The sequence below is a fragment of the Hemicordylus capensis genome, chromosome 7, assembly GCF_027244095.1.
Source record: "Hemicordylus capensis ecotype Gifberg chromosome 7, rHemCap1.1.pri, whole genome shotgun sequence".
Classification (NCBI taxonomy): Eukaryota; Metazoa; Chordata; class Lepidosauria; order Squamata; family Cordylidae; genus Hemicordylus; species Hemicordylus capensis.
Genome location: NC_069663.1, coordinates 25,597,231 through 25,620,350, shown reverse-complemented (window position 1 = coordinate 25,620,350; position 23,120 = coordinate 25,597,231). Strand labels below are relative to the sequence as shown.

General features: G+C 50.7%; 1 protein-coding gene across 2 annotated transcripts; it reads left to right on the top strand.

Moving 5' to 3' along the window:
- Positions 1 to 5,083: 5,083 nt before the first annotated feature.
- On the top strand, positions 5,084 to 20,388 carry NOP53 (NOP53 ribosome biogenesis factor). 2 transcript variants are annotated; one of them, XM_053268601.1, is made up of 13 exons: positions 5,084 to 5,325; positions 6,647 to 6,711; positions 7,114 to 7,198; positions 8,986 to 9,194; positions 11,288 to 11,358; positions 11,452 to 11,547; positions 12,503 to 12,607; positions 14,202 to 14,399; positions 15,910 to 16,085; positions 16,238 to 16,304; positions 18,728 to 18,804; positions 19,420 to 19,476; positions 20,321 to 20,388. In XM_053268601.1, the coding sequence occupies exons 1-13, from the start codon at positions 5,117 to 5,119 to the stop codon at positions 20,325 to 20,327; spliced, it is 1,422 nt and encodes a 473-aa protein (XP_053124576.1). In that variant the 5' UTR covers positions 5,084 to 5,116; the 3' UTR covers positions 20,328 to 20,388. The 2 variants fall into 2 exon arrangements, with proteins under 2 accessions (XP_053124576.1, XP_053124577.1); XM_053268602.1 differs by lacking the exon at positions 20,321 to 20,388 and having other exon boundaries at positions 19,420 to 19,480.
- Positions 20,389 to 23,120: the final 2,732 nt, after the last annotated feature.

The window sequence follows — 23,120 nt, the reverse complement described above, 5'->3', positions numbered from 1 at the left end:
GGAACTCAACCGAGTGGTAAATGTTCAGAGATTTGCTTTCCATGTGACATTTCTCAAAGCACTTCTGTAGGATACACTATGCAACCCACACATAGATTGTCACGTATACCAATCCCAGGTGTGTGCATTTCACTGTATATCCGGCATGCAGTTACATGCGCGCTGGTGAGGGGTCATCTACAAACTATATTATTGTACAATATTATTTCCTACACAGGACGTGTAGGGGAAGTGATCTTCAGTGGCAAAATACAGGCACTCTGCTCGAGCTCTGAGGCACCCTTGTGTTCACTATGTTACCTGACTAAGCACAGTCAGCTTGTCTTCAGCTGGGATGAAGGGGCAAAGAATTCCACAGCCGAGGGTGTGATCTCAGGCCGGATAAAGCCACAGCATGCATTGTCTGAGGATCAACAGCCACAGACATCAGCAAGGGTCAGAGATCAAGGGGTAGAGCATATGCTTTGCACACAAGAACATAAGCTGCTTATACCAAGTCAGACCATTTCTCCGTCTAGCTCAATAGCTAGATGTCTATGCTGGCTGGCAGCGGCTTTCCCAGGTTTCAGGCAGGAGTCTCTCCCAGCCCTACCTGGAGATGCTGCCAGGGATGATGATGATGATGATGATGATGATTGATGATGATTGATGATTGATTCGATTTCTATACCGCCCTTCCAAAAATGGCTCAAGATGGTTTACACAGAGAAATAATAAATACATAAGATGGATCCCTGTCCCCAAAGGGCTCACAATCTAAAAAGGAACACAAGAGAGACACCAGCAACAGCCACTGGAGGTACCGTGCTGGGGGTGGAGAGGGCCAGTTACTCTCCCCCTGCTAAATAAAGAGAATCACCATGTTCAAAGGTGCCTCTTGTCAAGTTGGCAGGGGATAGCTGGGACTGAAGCTGGGACCTGCAGACTACTCTTCCACTGAGCCCCATCCTTTAAGGGGGATATCTTGCATGCAGTCACCCATCCATACGCAAACCAAGGCGGCAGCAGAACTGGGCAAGGCTTGGAGAACTGCTGCCAGCGACAGTACACGATACCAGGCTGGAGGGGCCAACGTGTCCTTTGCCACAGCTACAGCCCCTTCCCTGGAGATCCATTCCCCACACACCAAGTCAGAGAACAGCAGGGAGCTGGCCACTATACAGTTTTGGAGTCCCACATCTCTGTTTGGCAGGGCATGGCAAGTGTCCTCAGCCTCTGAGTCACCCACTGGGCTGCGGCCAGAGCACTCCCAGCCAGGCCAAAGGAAACTTTACATTCCTTTCTCCTGCCAAATAGAACAGGCGGTACCAAGCTGCTCGGCACAGGGGATCCTCCACAATGGGGCTAGCACAAGGGCACCCCCCCACACACACACACATTTTTCCTTACTTCAGAGAGCAGAGTGGACAGTACCACACTCTGAAGAAGAAGAAGAAGAGCCCCCCCCCACACACCGCAATTTTCCCAGACCAGCCTTTGAAAGTTTAACGAAGGTTTCCTACCCAAGATATCTTGGAACCTCACCTGTCCTGTTCCCTGCCCTGCAGAAGCAGGAAACCGAAGGTCAGCACACACGTCAAGGCTGCTTTGGGGCACAATTTAAACATGGGCACCGTTTTGTATTGGAAGGCCAGATTCTCAGATTTAAATTGTCCCCAGAAGCAGTGGCGCCATGGCTCTTGCAGAAGGTACCCAGATTCAATCCTCACATCTCCAACTAATGGATCTCTGTCAGGGTGCGGGGTGGGGACTTCTGCTTGAGGCATTTTTAGAGAGGATATGCAATCCTAGGCTAGACAGAGAAAGCTAGAATCTCAGGTCTGACTCAATAGAAAGCAACTTCTTGTTCACGGTATGTTTAGCATTTGCTGTGATTACCTTTTCAGCCATGTACAGGAGCCCACACTTGTAAGTAGCCCACACAAATGTTTACTAGCCCATCAGCTCAACTGATGAGCTACTAGCCTATGTTTACTAGCCCTTTGTGCCTGGAGTCCTGTGGCACCTTTACAAAGATACTCTGGCATACGCTTTTGCGGACTAGAGTTTGCTTCATCAGATATAAGATGAAATACTGTATTTTCATGATTGGATGAAAATATTGCATTTTGTGGCATAGGCAACAGTTTACCTTAATGCAAATTCCGATTCTCCGGGTGTGCTTATAATTCTGTTATGCCCTGCATGTCTGTTTCCACTGCCCAAGTTTATGATTTTGATTTGGAACAGGCACAGAGACAAGATGGTATGAATCGCTCTACTGCTTCGGCCCGCACTCTCCCCATATGTAGAAGCAAGAAGAGGGGGAAAGAACATGATCAGAGCACAAACTGAGAGCTTGTCTGAATTGCTAGAGAACAATCAGAAGAAGTGGAGCAGGAAGAGGTAACATGAAACCCTACATACTTGGGTTTCTCCTCACAACAACCCTGTGAAGTAGGTTAGGCTGAGAAAGAAGTGACTGGCCCAGAGTCACCCAGCAAGTCTCATGGCTGAATGGGGATTTGAACTCGGGGCTCCCCGGTCCTAGTCTGGCACTCTAACCACGACACCACGCTGGCTCTCGTCTCACCCGGGTGGTGTGGTCGCCCGGCTGAGCATGATGCTGCTTAATTTGCAGGGGAGAGGGAGCCTCCAAAGGCCTTTAGGTCTAGACACACTTCTGCCCTTCCCTAAGGAGTGGGAAGTTAAAGTAAGAAACAGCCTTAACTATAAGGTGCCCTACGGGGTCTTTGTAACTCTGTCTTTATTCTGAGCAGACATTCGGAAAGTTGCAGGAGGAGCAAGCACACTGGCAGGCTGTGCCGATTCCAAGCCGTATCAGCACCCTGGCCTGAAATTAAAGCCAAACAAACCCAACTTGCATCTGCCTAGAAGCCTCCAAGTCTACCCAACCAGGTCAAATAAATCTGAGCCCTCACCTGGGCACATGCACACGTGGCAAAACACAGGTGTGGGGCCGACCTGTGCAACCTCTTACACACAAGTTTCAAGTATAAATAGTTTGTGTCGGCAGAGTGCAGTGTGTGAAGGGGCCCTGTGCTTTATAAGGATTGCTTGTGCAATGCATCTTGTGGGCAATGGTATGTCTGTGTTTTCTCTCCATGCCACTGGGATTTACTCCTGATTTAAGCAACAGTGGGGAGCCTGTATCCTCCAACTGGTAAATGATGCAGCATGAATAATGAAAGGAAACATTTGCCAGTCCTCAAACTGCTGTGAAAACAGTTAGCGGCTGATCCCAGAGCTGGAAAAACACAATCACGATCCCAGTCTTTGCCAGCCACACCCAGCGCCCAGCCCCCTGTTGGGAGCTCTGGTGGGCTGGAGTTAGCCTGTCCCCCAGTGGCTGAATAGAGAATTGAGAAATTCGTATAGCAATACTGTACATAGGGTACAGTACTGCTATACGAATGTTATGCACACCCTCCCACAGAGAAGAGACACACTTGCATAGTACTTGTCATCATACTTTTGTTATTACTGCTTAAAGGCCACCTTTCCATGTTTTTTCTAACACACAAGGTGGATAACAGCCTATAAAACAAGTCTAAATGAAGCAACATGAGGTCACTTTCTAAACATGAAAATACGTTTAGACTAAGAGCGAAATGGATGTCAGAACAGACAGTGGAAACTGCCAAGAAGAGGAGAGTAGCCAAAGTCAAGTCAGATAAAGACCTCAGGAAGGAACTTAATAGGGAATTTCAGAAATTCCCTGTTAGATCAATAACCTGCGCTACACTGATGACACCACTCTGATAGCTGAGAATGCAGATGATCTGCAAGCTCTAGTAATGAAAGTCAAGGAGAACAGTGGGGGGAAATGAGACTACGACTAAGAGTAAAGATGACTAAACTAATGACAATGGGTACAGCAACCAGCCTCAGAACTGATAATGAAGACATTGAAGTGGTGGATAGCTTCTGCCTTTTAGGATCAACCATCAACAGTAAAGGATCCAGCAGTCAAGAAATATGCCGCAAGCTGGCACTTGGTAGGGTTGCAATGAAGGCCTTGGAAAGGATATTTAGATGTCGTGACATGTCTACACCTACAAAGATTAGAATCGTTCGGACAATGATTTTCCCCGTGACACTCTATGGATGCGAAAGCTGGACTTTGAAGAAGCAAGATAGAAGAAGTACTGACATTTTTGAACTTTGGTGCTGGAGAAGACTTATAAGGATACCATGGACAGCCAGGAAAACAAACAAATGGACCATAGAACAAATCAATCCAGAATGTTCACTCATGACCAGGCTCAAATTATCATACTTCGGACATATTATGTGAAGACCCAGCTCCCTTGAGAAGTCCATAATGCTTGGAAAAGTGGAAGGAAAGAGAAGAAGACGAAGACCAGCAGCAAGGTGGATGGACTCTGTTACGACAGCCATGAATGCACCACTGAGAGACCTCAAAGGCCAAGTTTAAGGCAGATCATCCTGGAGAGAATCTCTCTATGTGGTTGCTAAGAGAGCCAGTGTGGTGTAGTGGTTAGAGTGCTGGACTAGGACCAGGGAGACCTGAGTTCAAATCCCCATTCAGCCATGAAACTAGTTGAGTGACTCTGGGCCAGTCACTTCTCTCTCAGCCAAACCTACTTCACAGGGTTGCTGTGAAAGAGAAACTCAAGTATGTAGTACACCGCTCTGGGCTCCTTGGAGGAAGAGCAGGATATAAATGTAATAATAATAATAATAATAATAAATAATAATAATAAGAGTCAACACTGACTTGATGGCACTTAATCAATCAAAGAGAGAGAGAGAGAGAGAGAGAGAACCAGGGTATAGACCTATTAAAGTATAACAATAGTTTTTTAAAAGCGTGGGCGGCGGGGGGGGGATGATTTTCCATAATAGAGAGGAACAGAGCAGTGCTAGAGAACCGTGGGTGTCAGTTTAACACCGGACGTTTAGGCTGTGTATTGTTTAAGCCTCTTATCGCCCCACTCTCTCTAGCCGGAAGCTAAGCCTGGCGCTTCCCCGCCTCTACCAACATGGCGCCTGATACCGGAAGTCCCGCCCGGGCTTCCTGTTTCGTAGACCCCGGAGGCGGCGCTCTGCTTTCTCTCTCTCGCCTCATTCTCTCGCTCTCTCGTGTTCCAAGATGGCGGCGGATGCTGAGGCGGCTTCGGGCTTCCTAGGCTTCGGCCTGTCGTCGCGGGACCCGGGCCGGCTCCCTTCGCGGCGGGCCGGAGGGCTGGGCGCCAGGAACCGCAAGAAGGGCTGGAAGCGGTGGCGAGGGCCGGAGGCCCAGCTGGGCCGGGAGCTCGGAGACTGGCTGGAGGAGAAGGCGACCGAACTGCGGCAGTTGGGGTGGGTGGAGGAGGGGCAGCGCAGGCTGGGCCTCCGGGGAGAGGAGGGGGAGAGTGGGTGGGTGGGTGGTGAGCTATAATAATGGGGTCCTTCAGGGAAGGGGCAGTGGCGAGGAAAAGCCTGGAGACCGGGTTGGGGGGCAGAAGGGAAGGCCCTGAGTGGGGGGACCTGCCAGAGCCTCCAGCGCCGCAGCAGAGTGCTTGTGCTTTGCCTGCACGAGGGCCCCATGGTGCGTCAGGTCCTCCGGGCAGTGGTAATTCTCCTTCCCTCGTGGGAATGCGGCTCTTGGGGACATGGTGCAAGGGAACCATACCCAAGTGGGGGCGGGGAGGGTGGCACAAAGCAGAGCAGGACGGGGTGATGGAAATCGCACAGTGATTTGAGGACTGGAGAGCAGTGTTCCCTCTAACAGGGCTCCCCCTGATGTTCGTGTCTTGACTTGATTGATTGATGAAGTGCTGTCAAGTCGGTGTCGACTCTTAGCAACCACATAGAGATATTCTCTCCAGGATGATCTGTCTTCCACATGGCCTTTGAGGTCTCTTAGTGGTGCATTCATTGCTATCGTAACAGAGTCCATCCACCTTGCTGCTGGCCGTCGTCGTCTTCTCTTTCCTTCCACTTTCCCCAGCATTATGGACTTCTCAAGGGTGCTGGGTCTTCACATCATGTGTCCGAAGTATGATAGTTTAAGCCTGGTCATTTGTGCCTCTAGTGAACATTCTGGATTGATTTTTTCTATGATCCATTTGTTTGTTTTCCTGGCTGTCCATGTTATCCTCAAGTCTTCTCCAGCACCAAAGTTCAAAAGCGTCAATACTTTTTCTATCTTGCTACTTCAGAGTCCAGTGTTTGCATCCATAGAGTGTCACGGGGGAAACCATTGTCCGAACAATTCTAATCTTTGTAGGTGTAGACATGTCACAGTATCTAAATATCCTTTCCGAGGCCTTCATTGCAACCCTACCAAGTGCTAGTCTGCAGCACATTTCTTGACTGCTGGATGCTTTACTGTGGATGGTCAATCCTAAAAGGCAGAAACTATCTATCACTTGAATATCTTCATTGCCAATTCTGAGGCTGGTTGCTGTGTCCGTTGTCATTAGTCTTCTTTACATTTAGTTGTCCCATTTTTTCATTGTGCTTGACCACACTGTTGACTACAACTCCCATAATCCCCCAACAAAAGCCTTTGCAGCTGGGGATTCTGGGAGTTGTAGTCAACAGCATCTGGGAAGTCCTGTTGGAGGGAACCCTGCTGGAGAGTAGTCTTGCTGTTGGTGAAAACTAGTGGACTGCATTTGTTTTTCTTTCTCTGCAGAGGGCCAGTCTCGGAGAAGCCGGATGAAACCTTGTTCTTTGTAGACACTGGCAGTGAGGAGAAAGGTGAGTCACTAGAATGAAGGATCATTCTAGTTTGAAGTGGAGTACCAAAGAAATGGGAGTTTGGATGTAAAGCAGGAGAATTAATTAATTAGTTATAGTAATAGTAGGAATGGTAGCTGTGGCTGTAATTTTCTGATTGTCCCTTTTGAGAAATTATTTTGGCCCTGCCACCTAATGGGACTCTTCGGTAAAACAAGTTGCTGACAAAATGCCTTGCAAGGTCAAGGAGTGAGTGGGCATCAGAGATCCTGCTTGAAGACGAGCGTTGGGATAAATGATCCAGGTCAGGGCAGTTGTGTGTTGAGTTGGGATGTCTGAGCTAACTTCAACTTACATTTGTGATGTTCTAGACTGAGTTGTGTACTTTCTGTGATAAATTCTTGCTTTGCATTTTTGTCCCAGACCAAAAACAGAACCATGGCAAAGAGAAACCCTTGAAGATCGACTTGATTCTACAATCAGACTCCAAGATCCCAGCACCCAAAGAGTGAGTCTCCCCCCAAAAAAATCTTCCCCGGGTTGGTCAAAACAAGTTCTGGGGATCTGTGTCCCCTCTAATTTTTATCAACAGTGAATGGAAAGAACTTTGTTCTGGGCAGCAGTATGAAGGCAGTGTGTGCACATAATTCTCCCTCTCACACACATGGAAAACATTAATGCTTTTCAATTTCCCCAAGCCCCTAGAAATAATGTGCTGCGCAAAACGCGCCTTGCAGAATTTTTTGGCCTTTTCTTAATTACTACTTTGTTAAACAAAGTCTCCCAGACATTAACAACTCCATCCAGGCACTGCAAAATCCCAGACTGTCTCAAATTGTGACTGGAGTCCTTGCTTATTTGCCAAAAATCCAGTGCCTGCTTGCCTCAACGATATTTACATACAAAAAGAATAGCCAAAATATCAGGGGATCCTGGAGAGGAATTGGTTCCATTGGATCTCTGCTATGCAAACATTAAAAAAAAAATTGTCTCCTTTGCTAAGCACGGACTGCCCTGGTTGCATTTGAATGGGAGACTACATGGGAGCACTGTAAGATATTCCCCTCAGGGGAGGGGGTTGCTCTGGGAAGAACAGCTGCCTGCTTGCCTGCAGAAGGTTCCAAGTTCCTTCTGTGGCATCTGCAAGATAAGGTTGGGTGTCTTGGTGTCCTTCCTTTGTAAGTTTCAGAGCATGGAGCGGTGGGGATGGGACTTAAAATGCTTTCCTAGCGCTGGCTTTGACTCTATGGTTCTTCTTTAGCACACATGATGATTGGCACCGGGCTGTTCACCAGTTCCAACAGTGAGGGGGATGTGGATTTGAAAAGGAAATGATCCATGATGTGGCTGTGCGTTTGCTTTAAGAGACTTTCAGATCTTGCAAGGGCGCTATGGAGCCATAGAATTAAAAGCTCCTTCTCCTGCACCCCCTCCTAGCTATTACTCGGAAGCAGGACTCATTAGGGTTTGCCCAGAAAAATCGGAAGATCACCAGAAAAATCGGAAGAAAAATCGGTCCATCACCAAGGGCTTGGAACTCCTTAAGGGGATCTCCATCCTGTCCCGTCTCCCCTCCCTCTGTAACGTGGTTACTTACAGCAAAAAAAAACATGTTTATTGCAATGGGCTGTATTTCCACACCACGTGCTCCAGTGTTGAAAACAAGGATAGGGAAGATACAGCCAGTTTTTAACTTCAAATGATTTCTGGGGGAAAGTTCAGCACATGTTGTGAATACACTTTTTAAAAAGCTTTTTTAAACCCCACCTCCAGTCTCTCTGGGCTGCCGCTGGGGGAGCCGTGCAGGGATGGGAGCCATCAGTGCCCTTTCTCCAACCCTCCGAGACGCAGCCGGGGAGGGAGGAGGCGGCAGAGGTATATTAAGTGCTGGAATTAATAGTTCCTCCTTTTTGGCCATGAAGATTTCCCCCTCAAGGTCCAGTTCAGCCAGCTTCTCGTTTAAATTGCTTCTTAGTTCTTCTAGGAAGATATTGCTATTGTTCTTTGTGGAATCCTTTCCAGCAGCCCAGCATTTTTTTAGAATGTCCACACATTCCTCATCCCCAAACCTGAGGCCTTTGAAGTTGATTGCAAGGAGACGAATTTGTTGTTGCTGCCCTGTGATTAATAGTGTAGCGGCTGTTTTAGTGTGGAAGCAACTAGAGGACAGTCACAAAAAGGTCTTTGGGGTAGAGTGCACATGCACTCTCTTTCTGATGCAGAAAAGGTGGAAGGAATAGTTGGTGCTGGTGCACTTTGGGCCTCCCTGATTCAGAAATTTGTTTTCCTCCTCAGCATCCTCTCCTATCAGGTCCCCAATGGTAAGAAACTGAAGCGGAAGAGGAGGCTATGGGAGAAGCTGGAAGAAAAAGGGGTGCTGCCACGGAAAGAGCGCCTCCTTCAGGAGAGGTTGAAAAAAGCACCAGCCGCAACAGACAGCTGCATGGAAGTAGGCAGCGGCACCAATCCTTCCAGGGGGTTCTACGATATCTGGTCGGACTCAAGTTAGTAGAGAAGAAAACCTCTGAAGTCCTGTCAGCTCTGGGAAACATGTCTGGTCTTGTGGGTTAGTTAGTGAGATGCAAGCCAAGGGTTGTGCCATCATATATCTGTTCCGACTTTTTCTAGCAACTCGCGCCACTCCACGATTAATTCCCCCCAGCCTGGGACTTTGTCTGGTCAGTCTGTCTTCTATCCGTAATCAGGCACATGTATTGGTCCCCTGATGTGTGTATCCTCCCCTGCCTTTCAGCTGTTTTGAAATGTGTGTGATTTTTCCAACTTCAGTTTCTGGATGTAGGGGTGGGCTGGGTCAAACCCAAACAGCTGCCTGACTGTAGATCACAGTCAGAACCTTTCAGTTGTCAGACTAGTTTTCTCCAGGAGAGGTCAGCACTGATTCAACAAGAGTTGGTGCTAAAATGACTGGCTGGTGAATCCAGGCAGGTGTTTAGCAATGGAATGCCTGGGGTGTCGCTTTCTCTCTCCAAGTCCGTGATACTTAAGTGTTTGGGATATAATGTCTCTGTTAACAAATGTGGGGTGGGAGTGGGGGCTTTCAGTAGTGACAGGAGCTAGGCTGGGAGCTACGGATCCTGGATTTTATTGCCTGCTGTAGTTGGGAAGGAGGAAAGTGGGTAGGAAGAGGTGGTTGGGCTTCTCTCTGCAGTTATGAGATCGGGGGAGTGGAAAAGGCAGCCTGGTGACCCAGGAATGCCTCTACCAGGTTCTCTTCCTAACCAAATTGGCTCAGTTGACCACGCTGTTCCTGTGGGGGTGATCTCTGTATCTCTCCTAATTGCCAGTTACTCAGGTGTTGCTGTCACAGCCTGCCATGGACCCCCTTCCATCTCTCTCCCCTGTTCTTCCTCCTCCTCCTGAGCTAGGATGTTTATCCTTCCCTTTTCCCTCCTCTTCCTCCCCACCCCCTTTGCTAGGTCAAGGGTTCAGAACTAATCTTAGCGCCTTAGAGCTCAAAATGACCTCCCCTGAGGCCACCGTCCGGTTCCTGTGGGTGGCTGGAACGTGACTGCCCACCCACGCTCTTGGGCCCAGGTTGCTGCTGCCACCTGTGGCCGCTGTCAGAACAGGGCGGAGCAGTGCGGCAGGAGTTCCTTCAGCTGGGAAGAGGGACTGGGCTGTGCGGCCCTGCAGAGAGCCAGGTCCCCCCCATCTGTGTTTTCCTGTGCATTTTTCCTGCTAGTGCTGAGCCTTCCTTTAATCCCCAAATTCAGAGTAGGTCCCATGGGAAGAACTTAGAGTTGCTTAAGAAGGATTAGAGAACACTGAACGCTCTTCTGCGCCCCCCAGGCAAGGTGGTTTGAGTGCTTGGGAGAGAGGATTGCTTCCCCTGCCCTTTCAGGGCATGCTTATGGGTGAGTTGAGGATTCTGACCCCACGTTGTTGGTGATTATGAGAAGGCAAGAACTGTCCTGGTGGCACTGGTTCCAGATTAATGTGGGTAGTTGTCCTTTCTTCCCAGTCCATCTTCATTTAGTTATTTAGGTTTATAGCATGTCCCATCTCCAGGTCTCTAGATGGATAACCTTATATTGCTTATTCCGACTGAAATGCCTTGTGCCTCATCTAGGGATGTGCATGGAACTGGCAGCGGCCAGTTCGACAGAGGGGGCGTGTGTGTGTTTGCCTATAGGGAGCAGGTGCCCCCCCCCCGTTCCCCCCGCCGGCTCTGTGTTTAAAAATGGCCTTGCAGGGCGGCAGTGCACCTACTTGCTGCCCCGGTGTGTGTCGGACCTTAAGTGCGCATCTGTGTGTGCAGCGAGCACCAGGCACTTCCGGTCCGACATGCACCAGGGCGGCAAGAAGATACGCTGCCTCCTTGCAGGGCCGTTTTTAAACACAGTGCCGGTGGGGGAGACGTATGTGTGAAGGTGAGAGCACCCAACCTGCTCATTAAAGGTAACACACACCCCACACACAGACACACCGAACCAGCTTTGCTGCCGGTACTTTGAACTGGTTCGGAGATCTATAACAGGTCCTCCGAACCTGTTCGTGCACATCCCTAGAGGCAACACAGGATCAGGGGAATCTCCAGTCTACTGATGGGGTGTTGTTGTTGTATTTGTAATCTTAGACCCACTGGATAAAGCTTTGGCCGGAAAGGATATCTGGTTCCTGGAACAGACCAAAAAGCAGCCAGTGAAGGTAATCAGTGGGCAGCTTGCAAGCAGAACTGAGGTGTGGGGGAACTGGTGCTACATAGCTGCTCACTCTCTGTGTTTTGTTCTTGTGTTTTAGCGTCCAGAGAGGCTGAAAAAGGCTCCATCCCAGTTGCCAGCTGTGGAAGTCATTTCTCCGGGAGGGTCATACAATCCGAGTTTCCAGGCTCACCAGGTATGTATGGTGTTTCAAGGGAGAAATAGGCCATCGTGGGGTGGGATATTATCCACTTGGCTGCAGTGCTGTAGGTAGCAGGGGCAGGCCTTCCCCTAGGTGAGTCCAGCTTGGCTTATCCTTGGCAGTGGGGAAGGAGGAGTGAGCTCTTGGCTAACTCTGACTTCTCAACACTACTGGCTAATAAAGGACTACATGCAATACAGGTGTACCTCATTATCTGCGCAGGCTCCGTTCCTGCTGTTTCCCACAGATAGTGAAGCATTGAATCTGTGGGGATTGGGAGGTTAGGTTCCTGTAAGCAAATGAAGGGCACAAAACAGCAGAAATAGGAGCAAAAAAGTGCCGTACTGTGCAGGTCTCCAGCTGTCCCGTGATGCCCCCCAAATCATCCAATTTCAGGAATTTTCCTTGAAAAATCATGTATTTAATTTTTTTGTACAGAAGGGCCACAAAATGACTCCTTTAGACAAAATAGTGGCTGACAATGACCTCCGAGGTCACTTCCAGCCATCTAGGGACCGCAGATGTGCAGGTATGAACCCTTTCGGTACCCGCATATGCTGAAGTTGGGTGCCTGTTTACAGATCATGATACATGGAACTGCAAATAGCAGCACCCTGTATAGCGAGGTCCACCTGAATATAGACAGTAAAACTAATCCTTATCAGTTAAACATTTAATGTTTTGCATCTCTAGTTCGGAAGGCAAGCTCATGGTTAAAGGGTGTGTGGTGTGTGTATGTCACACATTAAATCCATGACTGTACACTGGTGTGTGTCTGTCTCCTTGGGTTGCAGACGGGGATTCTTTTGATTGTGTTGTGCGAAGTGGGTGAAGCAGTCGATCGTGAATCTTCTACTGAGTTGGGGGGAGACTGTGGAACCTCATGAGGTTTCATTGGGCCATTTGTTCCACTCCTCCTCACCCTGTTCCCCCACTGCCCTGGTTGCAGGCGCTGCTCTTCAAAGCCCATGAAATTGAGCTGAAGAGGCAGAAGGCAGAGGAGAAACTTGAACGGCAGCTGAATTTCCCCACAGTGGCTGAAGCCCCCACCCAGGTGAGCACTTGCCCCAAAGGGATAGGAGTCTAGCCCCTTCAACGGTATTGGAGAATCTGGCCAGCTGGAGTTCCAGCATTTCCTACAAGAACAAGGCCAGGCACTGGCAGGTACACTTAGGGATGCATACACAGGCACCCAGTGGGTGTGCCGCGTTACCTGTCCGGCATGAACCGTAGAGGTGTGCCCCAAAGACAGGCTACACGCTCTTGCAGCTGCATGTGCTTGTGGGAGGATGAAAGTAGCCCACAAGCTCTCTTTCAGGGAAGCTTGTCAGCTGTTACAGTTCTTGTTGTGGAGGAGCCTTAATAAGTTTCCAAAGAACAAAGCTGACGGCCACCAGTTCAGGTGAACACATTGACGGGTATCCGTGAAAGATAACTTGCCACCTCCCACTATTTTCTTGAAACGTGTGACCAGAGGTGGTGAGCCGTCATGACACAGCTTAACAGTGTGTCATACTGTTGGGGGCAGGGTGGTGCGTGTCGTGTCCCCTTCCCCCCCCCCTTCAGTATTGCAGAATCTGGCCTCAGAGTTATGGCCCTGGCACTGGGCCACCTGTAACCGCCATAGGATGGTCAAGACGACCGCTGCCGCTTTGGGCCTCAGGTTCCCAGGGCTCCTTCCTCCCAGTTAGCCCTCACCTAACTGGCCCCTCATCATGGGCCGACCCCTTTATATAGTCACGAAGTCTCCGCAAATCTCACCTGAACTCTCATGAGATTCCTAATGATCGCGAGAGCTTGGCACAGGATCTTGTGAAGAGGCACAGACCTCTCGTGAGATCTTGCCATTGATGGATGGTGCTGGGCCATCGGGCCCTGGGGGCCAACTCTGCCTGCCAAGAGCAGCTGCAAGGTCGCGTCGCCCGGCAGGGGAAAGAGGAAAGGTCACCGGACGGGGACAGCGGGGTCCATGTCCCGCTCAGCAGCAGGGGGAAGGTGGGCGTCAGCGGGGGAATCCCGACACAGTGCTAGGTCAGTGCGTTTACAGAAAGGTGTAATCCTCGCTTGATGAGTTTTGGCACCTCATCTGTTAGCCTGAATCCCCTTGTGGCAGCACCAGGAAGAGGGTATGAGGTGACCCTGCCCACTCTTGGAGCCCCTTTCCTGCTAGAATGGAGCTTGTTTTCCAGCTCCCCTCTCCTTGGTGCTTGGCCCAGGGAGACGGTATATTTAGCCTCGTAATAGGCCTTAGCCCTTCAGGGCTGTATCAGTTTAAAGGGATGTGCTAGGCTCTGAGAAGCTGTAAGTAATCCTGCCCAGAGGTGCCAGGGACTGGCACTTGGCAGCAGCTTCCCGCACTCAGGAGAAGCTCCGTCACGACTAGGAAGGGAGCGGACACCAGGCCTGGGGCTAAGAGGCCTTAGAGGGGCCGTGTGGTGCTGCTCTCATACTTCAGGAGGCCACTGTGTGTCAGAGAGGCCTTCGGAATTGAAAAAAGGTGCTCCCTTGTTCTATTTCCTACCGAAGTTGCTGTTTGTTTTGCTTAAGTTGGGGAGCAAAGCTGGTTCCCCACAGTAGGTGTGTGCCAGCTTAACCTAGGAGTCGTGCCCTCTTTGTGTTCACACTGCCGCTTCTCTCCATGCTGATAGGAAACAGTCTTCCGGGAGCAGTGCGAAGGGCTCCTGGAGGAGGAGTCCAGTGACGAGGAGGGGCAGGAGAGCCCGTTGAAGCCCCAGGAGGAGGAACCACAGACAGACGCAGGCTCTGCTCTCTCTTTGCCCCGACGTGGGGCAGGAGAGAAGAAGACGGAGCGGCAGCGGAAGAAGGAAAAGGCGGCCAAACGCCTGGTGGGTGTGCCTGGCTCGCAGAGCTAAGTGGGATCTCTCCCTGCTAACACACACATTCACATCCCCCAACCAGCCCCAGGTGGACCTTTCCTCCAAAATGAGCCCTTGAGGATCTGTGAGGTGTTCTGCTCCCTTGGTCATCATTGGTCCCTCTTCAGTGCTCCTAGCAATGAAATATCCCTCCGAAGAAAAAGGAGGGCCTTCCTGCATGTGCAATTGCCTTACAGTTTTGTTTTTTTAAAAAAAACAAAAACCAGGTGTTGCTTTAGTGCATTTTAAAGCATCCAAAGTCTTTCATGTTGTTTTAGTCCTTGCAACGGCCCTGTCAAGTGGGCCGCCAGTGGTATTCCCTGTATGGCAGGCAGTGGAGACGGAGAGAACAGGGGCTTTTGCCTAAGGCCATCCAATGGGTTTGTGGCAGGGGCAAGGTTCAAACTAGGGACTAACCAGCCCACAGCTCCTGCAGTGGGGTCCCGAAGCCTGCCCCATGCTTGAGCTGAAAGAGTGCCCCACGCTGCGTTGTCACTGACTAGATTTGGCCTCAGACTGAGATACTTGATGGAGTTGGATGGGGCTGGGTTTTCTCACTGCTACCTAAGAACAGAGTTGTATGGGTGTATGCATGTGGTGATTCCATGGGAGCATAGAAAACCTACAGAATGTGGTGCAGCACTAAATTCACCTTCCTGAGAATTTTGGTGGAATTCACTCCAAGTGTCTAGTCCTTATGACTGCCAAACAAATTGCTTAGGAAGAGGTTGGGTAATGGGCCCTCCTGAAATTCCAGAAGCTAGAGGATGGCGTAGCCAGATTGTCCAGAGACATAAGTGCCCATCATGCTTCTTGTCCCTCCCCTTAACTAGCGAGAGGAGAACAAATTATTCAAGAGCATACCCGACAGTGCCAAGCTCTGCCATGTTGAGCTATAATGGAGCTTTTCCTTGGCACATGATTCCAATTATGTTAGCATCAGGACCAGGAGACACAGACTAGCTGCTGAGTATGTGAGCATTCGTGTGTGTGTGTGTGTGTGTGTGTGTGTGTGTGTGTGTGTGTGTGTGTGTGTGTGTGTAAACATGCCTATGCTCCACCGCTCTTTCTGTGTAGGCACCTAAGCCCTTGCACGCAGCACTGGCACGGCCTTGCTCTCTGAGCTGCCCTTGAGTAGCCGCAGCAATTGGGGCTGCCTCCTGGGCCCCCTGCCAAAGCGAGCTTGATTATCCTCTCCGCCGATGCTGCGGCAGCTCGTGAACACGCGGCCATCTGGCCCAGCCTGGCGCCTGCCATCTGCTCCCTGCGTGAGCTATGCAGAAGCAGGGCGGAAGCCAGCGCACAGATCCCCCTCTCCGCTGACAAGAGACCTAGTGATCTCATCCTGGCGAGGGCTGCCGAGGGGTTTACCCTGCACTGCAGAGGGCGCTGTGATTAGGGGAGTGGGGGGAGAGTTACTCTGTGCCAGGCTGTGGTCTCACTTTCCTCTTTTCCTCTCTCATTCCCCCTCTGCACGCAGAAAGCCCGGGCGCTGGGCGAGAAGGCAGCCCGGCTCCGGCAGCAGAAGTTGTTCCAGCTGCGCTCCATCCGGCTGCAGGTGAAGCAGCGGGAGGCGGAGCTGTTGCGCCGGAAACGAGCCCGGCAGGCCAAGCGGGAGGCCGAGGCGAACAAGCCCAAGCGGCTGGGCAGGCTGAAGTAAGAGCTGGGTGTGGGGAGAGGCAGGGCTGGGAGGAGGCACTGAGCTAGGGCACCCACTGGCAATGCCCCTGGACATTGGAGGAGAGCAGAAGTAGGCCCAGGTTGCCTGGTGTTTCTAAAGAGGGCCCTTTTCCCTCCCTCTGCGGCAGGTACGAAGATCCAGACGTGGATGTGCAGCTGAGCACCGAACTGGCAGAGTCCTTGAGGACACTGAAGGTGAGTGGATCTCTGTCTCCCCCACCAGCCTTTGGGCCACAGCATGGGCCTCAGGAAGCCACCTTGGCAAACGTCTTACTAAGACTGGGTGGTGTCCTCCCCCCATCCCTACTTGATGCCGCCCTTTCTTCTCTCTTTCCTTCCCATATTCCCTTAGTCCCATATGCCCCCTTTGGTGTCCAATGATGAGACCCATCCTTGCGCTCGGAGAATTTGCAGCGAAGTTTGCTGGGAATGTGAAGGTCACCAGGGGACTCCCTGGCCCTGCCGAGTCGGTGAGGACCGGGGAGCTGAGGCACCTGGGCAGCAATCCCTTTCCCACCTTGGAGGTCCCCTGCTTCTGAGTACTGGGCCAGCCACAGGCGTAGGAAGTGCCCGGATGAGCCGTTGTGGGGGTGCCTTTTCTGAATCCTTGGTTGTCCGCATTTGTGTCCATCCTCCTGCCCTGAACTACCTCTGTCAAGTGAGGGGAGGACATGACAGAACAGACTTCTAAAACTACACATGGAATGGCAAAAGAGGACAGAAGTCCTCCCCCCACACACACACACACCCCACACACATCCATCTCTTCCCACAGTACTAGAACTTGGGCTCATCCAAATAAATGAGTTGGCAGGATATTGAGGACAGATGAAAGACAGTACTTCTCACACGCTGCAGAATTAATTCACCGATTTTTTTGCTGCCATAAAGTGTGATGGCTTCTAACTTAGATGACTTTAAAATGAGATGAGATACATTCATAGAGGAGGAGAGGTCTGTCGTTCCCCATGGTTCATGATAGTTATGTGGAACCCCCATGTTCAGAGGCAGTATACATCTGAAGAAAAGCTGGCTGTTTTGGCTTTTTCTTGCTTTTTCTGTCAGCACAGATAACCTCCAGCTTGTGCCCTTTCCATGTCCCTGTCTGCATCCCCAACAATAGTTTATTTTGTCCCCATCCCTATCCCAGGACTCCTGGGAGGGTTGCTTGATGAGAGCTTCCTATTTCAAGGACCCCATGATGGACAAATTAGCCTCAAGGTTGTGGTTTGTCCAAGGCCTGCCGTAGAGCTTCACAGCTGAGCAGACGCTACTGCTGAGCCTTTCCTGCTGCCACACAGTCCGTTTGGTTGCCCCCTTCTTCCCTGCCTTGGCCCTGCCTTTTCCCGCTTCTCCCTCACAGCTCTTGCAAACACTCCCATCACAGAGAGCAAGAAGGCACCTAATGAGTGTCGTGTGAAGAGTTGATGTGTGAAGAGTTATCCTTCTGGCACCCACAACTGTGTTGGAGGTGTAGGTGTGAAGATTGCGGAGTGGTGCAGGGGTGGGGGGCTGGGTGTGTTTCTTTTCCTTTGCTGCCAGGAACGCTGGTGAGAAGTGAATTCCTGATGGGAGAGGGGAGAATCTAGCCGGGTCTGCTGCGGAAACTGGGTTGGGGGTCCACTGTGTACTTTGTGTCTCATTTCCTCCTCCTGGGTATTCCTGCGGTGCTGCTTCTCTGTTCTTCCTGTCCACTCTGTGGTTGGGAATCTTATTAAGGAGCTTCCAAAGACACGGGTGAAGGGCTTGGGGCACCCTCCACTGTTAGCCTGCTGCATGCCGATTTCCAGTGAGTCCCCACCTTCCACCTAGCCTGCCGTATCCCTAGAATATAACAGCCACCCTGCTGGGTCAGACCCAAGACCTATCAAGCCCAGCGCTCTGTGTTCACACGGTGGCTCACCAGATATCTTGAGAAGCCACCCAGCCAGGGGATGAGTCCCACTCCCTCTGGTGTTGCAGGGGATGCATCTTGCCTCTGCCCACAGAGCCTCGGTCTTAAGGCATTTCGTGCTCCCCTTTTTGGACCAAGAGGCAAAAACCAACAGCTGTGGACAACTTGTAAAATCAGCCATCTTTAAAAAAAAAAATGCTTCCTGTATATCAGGCCTGCACTGCTTGCAAGCCACCAAGCCGAATTCAGCCCTGCAGGGTGGCCCGGCAAGGAGTTGATGAACCCCCTGCTTTTGCTGCCTGCCTGGGACTGCAGAATGGAAGGATGTGTCTTGTGTCACACACCTGGCAGGTCACAACACATGGCTGCAAGCATTTGACTTGATTGGGTCACCAGTTGTGCTGTGTTTTCAGATCTGATCGGATATGGAAGGTAGCGAAAGGAAACTCTTTAGCATCCTCCTTGCTGTTAGTGATATAGCATGCGGGCATATTGCATATTTATTATGATTTGTGTGAGACCAATTGGAATTTTAAAGATTTCTAATTGTATTTAATTTGCGGGGAGGGAGATGTCCTACAAGTCAAGATAGATAAACCCTGTGCTCACCAGTGCATGTTGCAGAGGGTGAAACTTATTAATGTTTGTCATTGGATTTTATATCTGTGAGCACCCCCCAGCCCAAATGTTTCCCACTGATTTTGTGTTTGTCCTCCTTCCCTAGCCTGAAGGCAGCATCCTGAAAGACCGGTTCAAGAGCCTGCAGAAGCGCAACCTTATAGAGCCCAGGGAGCGTGCAAAGTGAGTGAGATGCAGAGGAAGAGGAGCAGCAACAGCCACCCTAGAGCATTGTGGCCCCACGTGCTGGCAGCAGAGGCATCCTTCCTGAATTTAAAGTTGGGATGCATTTTCACTCTTCACCTAAGGCACCTACCCCCTGTGTCTCTGTATGAGTCAGGGGGCAAGCCCAGAGCAAGGACTTGGCCAGAAACTCAGCAGCATCCCCAGGGTCACCCCGTGAGCTCTGTAGCTGAGCAGGGGTTTGGACCCACCTCTCCCCAGTTCTAATCCAGCCTGCCAAGTCCTGCCTGATGCTGGCTCTCAATCTTGTTGACAGACTTTCACAGTCACTCAAACGCAATGCTTTTTAAAAACTGTGTTAGTTCACACATCAAGCCGTGAGTCACCCATTGTGGCGGTTCTCTCCCAAGAACTCTATAATTCTGATCTCTGGATCTTGGCTGAGTTTGGCAAAAGAGAATCATTTGAGTGAGGTAGTGGGAATGACTTCCCAGCCATTGTGAAGTGCCCCCAAACTTCTGCTTCCAGCTGGGGAGGAGTTGTTTTTTAACTGGCATGTTGATTGGCCAGATGAGTCACTAAAACTGTATGGTGTGTTTCTCTCCCCCCAAACAGGTTCAAAAGAAAATACCGCCTGAAATATGTTGAGAAACGTGCCTTCCGGGAGATCACGTAAGTGGTGTGGCTGTTTTGCCCAGTGGTGACAAGCTAGTTTGGGGGTGAGGGGCAGTATTCTCAGGATTGACCTGGGGGTCTGTCCACCCTTGCAGTAGAACTAACGGGTTGGTTTTGTCCTGGCAGGGCAGGGCTGCTGCAGTGCTGTGAGCAGGCCTATCAAGCAGAACCTAAATATTTGTGGGAACTTGATTCAGTTGCTCTGGTTCTCTGGTTCCCCCATCTCTAATTGCTTTTCACTCGAGGGATATCTAGTAAACCGTACTGGGCATGTTGACACTGTCAGGCCTGAGGCCTGGTCTGCGTCTGCCTGTGTGTGTTGGGCCCCATAGATACTTTAAAATAGAGAAACCTTGCATTGAGCATACAGTGAAAGAAACGTTTCAGTCCAGTTGAAGCCAGGCTGATTTCCCCCGATGGCTGCCGCTCTCTGGGGGAAGAGCCCTCTTAGCAGCTCTTGGTCCTCCAGCTGGGGCCGGGGGCCAGCGTGCCCTTCCCTCATCACTGTAGCCACAGGGCAACGGACGATGGCCACAAAGTTCCCCCTGGGAGTGAAAGGGGCAAGAGGCTCACAGTCGCTTTTGGTTCTCTGAATAATGATTTGTGCCAAGTTGATTTCCCCTTTTGCTGCCATGGTCTTTCCTGCCAGGTGGCTTCTGCTTTTCCCCAGCTGATCTCTGGCTCACTGACAGCCCCCATTTTCAGAGACAGAAAGACAGGAAAAATCCGATCTCTGTTTAAATGCGGCCACTTGTATCGCTTCACTCTGGACTTGCCCACCCGTGCTCACTGTTCGTTTTTCTCTCCTCTTCTTCTCTCCCCTCCCCATTTCTTCTTACAGGTTATAGAGCACGGATTACACCTGATCATCTTGTCCCCTCATGTTTTAATTAAAACTCCATCACTCAGTCTGTGCCCTTCGTTCTGTCCTTTGCACATGCACCATAGAGAGTGTCACCCTGCTACTTCTCTCCATAGTGGGAAGGGGTCGAGCTGGTCATCCGTCCACCACTGGCCCTGCTACTGGTCACTTCTGTCCTAGACCAGTATGCTTTGCTCTTTAAGGGGTGGGGGGGTGGGGGCAGGCTCTTTTACCAAGAAAAATGGCCCTGCAATCTGTCTGTATTAGGCAAATTCGTGCATACATATATATATAACTTTTATAACTTTTATTCTGCCTCTGTCCATTCATGGGCAGAAGGACGTGGTTGCACAGGGCCTTGAAGCCCACCCCCCACTGCAAATCTCACTCAGCCCCTGTTTCTGCAGCATACCCAGGCATTGTATGGCAGGCAGGCCTATTAATGGCTATTAAGCTCTGAAGCCACACGTGATCTTCCTGTTCAGAGCCAGTAGGCGTCTTGATTACTGGCTGCTGATGCCAGGCAATGGGGAGCTGGGGCCTTTTTATTTAAATGTGTTCCGCCTTTCCATTAACCACACTGCAGGCAGCTAAGAAAACTTGAAAATTCCACGAGGCAGCAACACTTGACCAATAGAAAACCAGGAGCCAGCTCCTCTCCTCTGTTGCTGGCAGCCGGTGATAGTGAGGAGTTGCAGCAGGGAGGCCAGACGGATGGAGAGCGGTGCTCTGCTTGCGAGTTCTCCATCGTCTTCTCCATTTGCTGCTCTTAGAGGTGTGAGATGCTGGACTGAGTTGGGCCCTTGTCATGATCCAGCATGTGCCGTTCAAAAGCCTAACACCACTACCTTAAGGGCTGGAAACGTGTGCTTTTACTAAAGCTCTGTTGCCGTTGGGGAATCCACATTACCCTGCTCCCAAAGTAGCTTTGGCAGCCTCCTCGGCTGCAGCTTCTTTATTCTGACGTTACGTCTAAATCTCCCCCTGCTCTTGGTCCTGTTCCTGCCTCCGACATCCTTTTGGATATTGAAACTGTCAGCTGGCGCTTCCCTTCCAGCCTAGAGGAAAGAAGATTAAAACACCCCCAGTTCATAGGAGGAGATGCTCAAGGATTTTTCTTCCGAACCCTTGATCATCATCTTAGCTCTCTTCTCTGCTCGCCAGCCTCCGTGTTGAGCTCCAGTCTCAGGTGTTGCCAGTCCCCACCTGCTGGGCTGGATGCTAGAAGGTTGACCATTTGGCAGGCTGGGCGGGGGAGAAGTCTTTAAGTTTTCGTCTCTGTGCATCTCCTGTGAGCACTCAGTGCCCATCTGCATGCTCGTTGCAAAAATGTGGGTCACCTGTGGGGGGTGCGGGAAGCAGCGGGCGCTCCAGTTTCTCACCAACCGTCAGCAGAGGTGGCTCTGGGTACATCTTGGCTTTACCGTGGTGACTTTTCTGTAAACATGGAAGCCCTGTTGGGCTTTCCATATGCATGGTTGAGCCACATCTGGCTCTTTTCTCTCTCCTCCCAGATGTTCCAGCACCAGTCCCTGGTTCTTCCCCTCCCCTTAACTAGGTGCTGCTTTAAGGAGTTGTGATCATTTCCCTCCATCTTCCTCATGCACCTGTGACCTAATTCAGCGTTAATCAAATCAGGCACTTGAGCACTACCGGTCACCTACTGCCCTGAGTGATGTGACCCCTCCCACAAGCCATGTGACTCACCTGCACCTAATCCCACCCACCGGCTTCCTCGGTGAAACTGAAACTGCCCTGTCAAAAATAAGCCCCTAGCCAGCTGGAAATCAAACCCTAGAAAAGACTAGCCCTAACAAACACCCCCTCCCCCTTGTTTTCTTGTCAATCTGCTTGCTTCTTTAGGACAGAAAACAAAAGTTTGCTGCCTCCCTTGACCTGAGCCTTGTCTTGTCAAGAGCTCCCTCCAAAGAAAGTGATGAACTACCATTTTGTTGCATAGCAGAGGAACATAAGAACCTGCCTTATATTGGGCCAGACCCTTGATCCATCTAGCTCAGCCTTCTCTTCACTGTGGCTCTCCAAGGTTTCAGGCAGGAGTCTCTCCCAGCTCTCTCTGGAGATGCCACCAAGGATTGGACCTGGGACCTTCTGTGCCGCCCCCCCCAAAGGGAATATCTCGGCAGACAGTGCTCATATTTAGTCACTCATCCAAATGCAAACCAGGACAGACCCTGCTTAGCAAAGGGGGCAATTCACACTCGCTACTGCAAGACCAGCTCTCCTCCTGTTACGAGAGTCAGAGCTGTGGTTTTATATAGATCAGTTCATCAGCTCGACAGAGTTGCTGCTCTGAGGAACAGACATGACCTGAGAAGCGGAAGGAAGAATGGAGGCAAGCAGTTTCAGCCCGCATACTTGTGTTCCGCTTCACAAGCCTCTGAGGAGAGGAGCTCCACCCGCACCGTCATTTTCTTTGGGTGTGGCATTTAATTAGAGCCAGATGCCCTTGGGGATCTGTCCAACAACACAAGCAGTCGCCAGAGTGCTTCCTTCCTTAACCACAAGTCTTTCCTTGTGCACCTGGCATGCTAGACAACAGGGTTTCTATGCTGAGAGGGACCTGAGTTCGGATGGAAATGTCTTGGGAGGTATTATATAGTCACACAAAGGCTGGAAGGCTGCTGCTGTCACCCACACAAACACACACACAGCCAGTTGAGTGTGATATAGAGCAGAGGGTGTCGAAGGAGGCAGGTGTTGCAAGGAGCGGGTGGGTGCTCTGGCTTCCCTTTTCTTTTCTTTGGTTCTCCCCTCACTC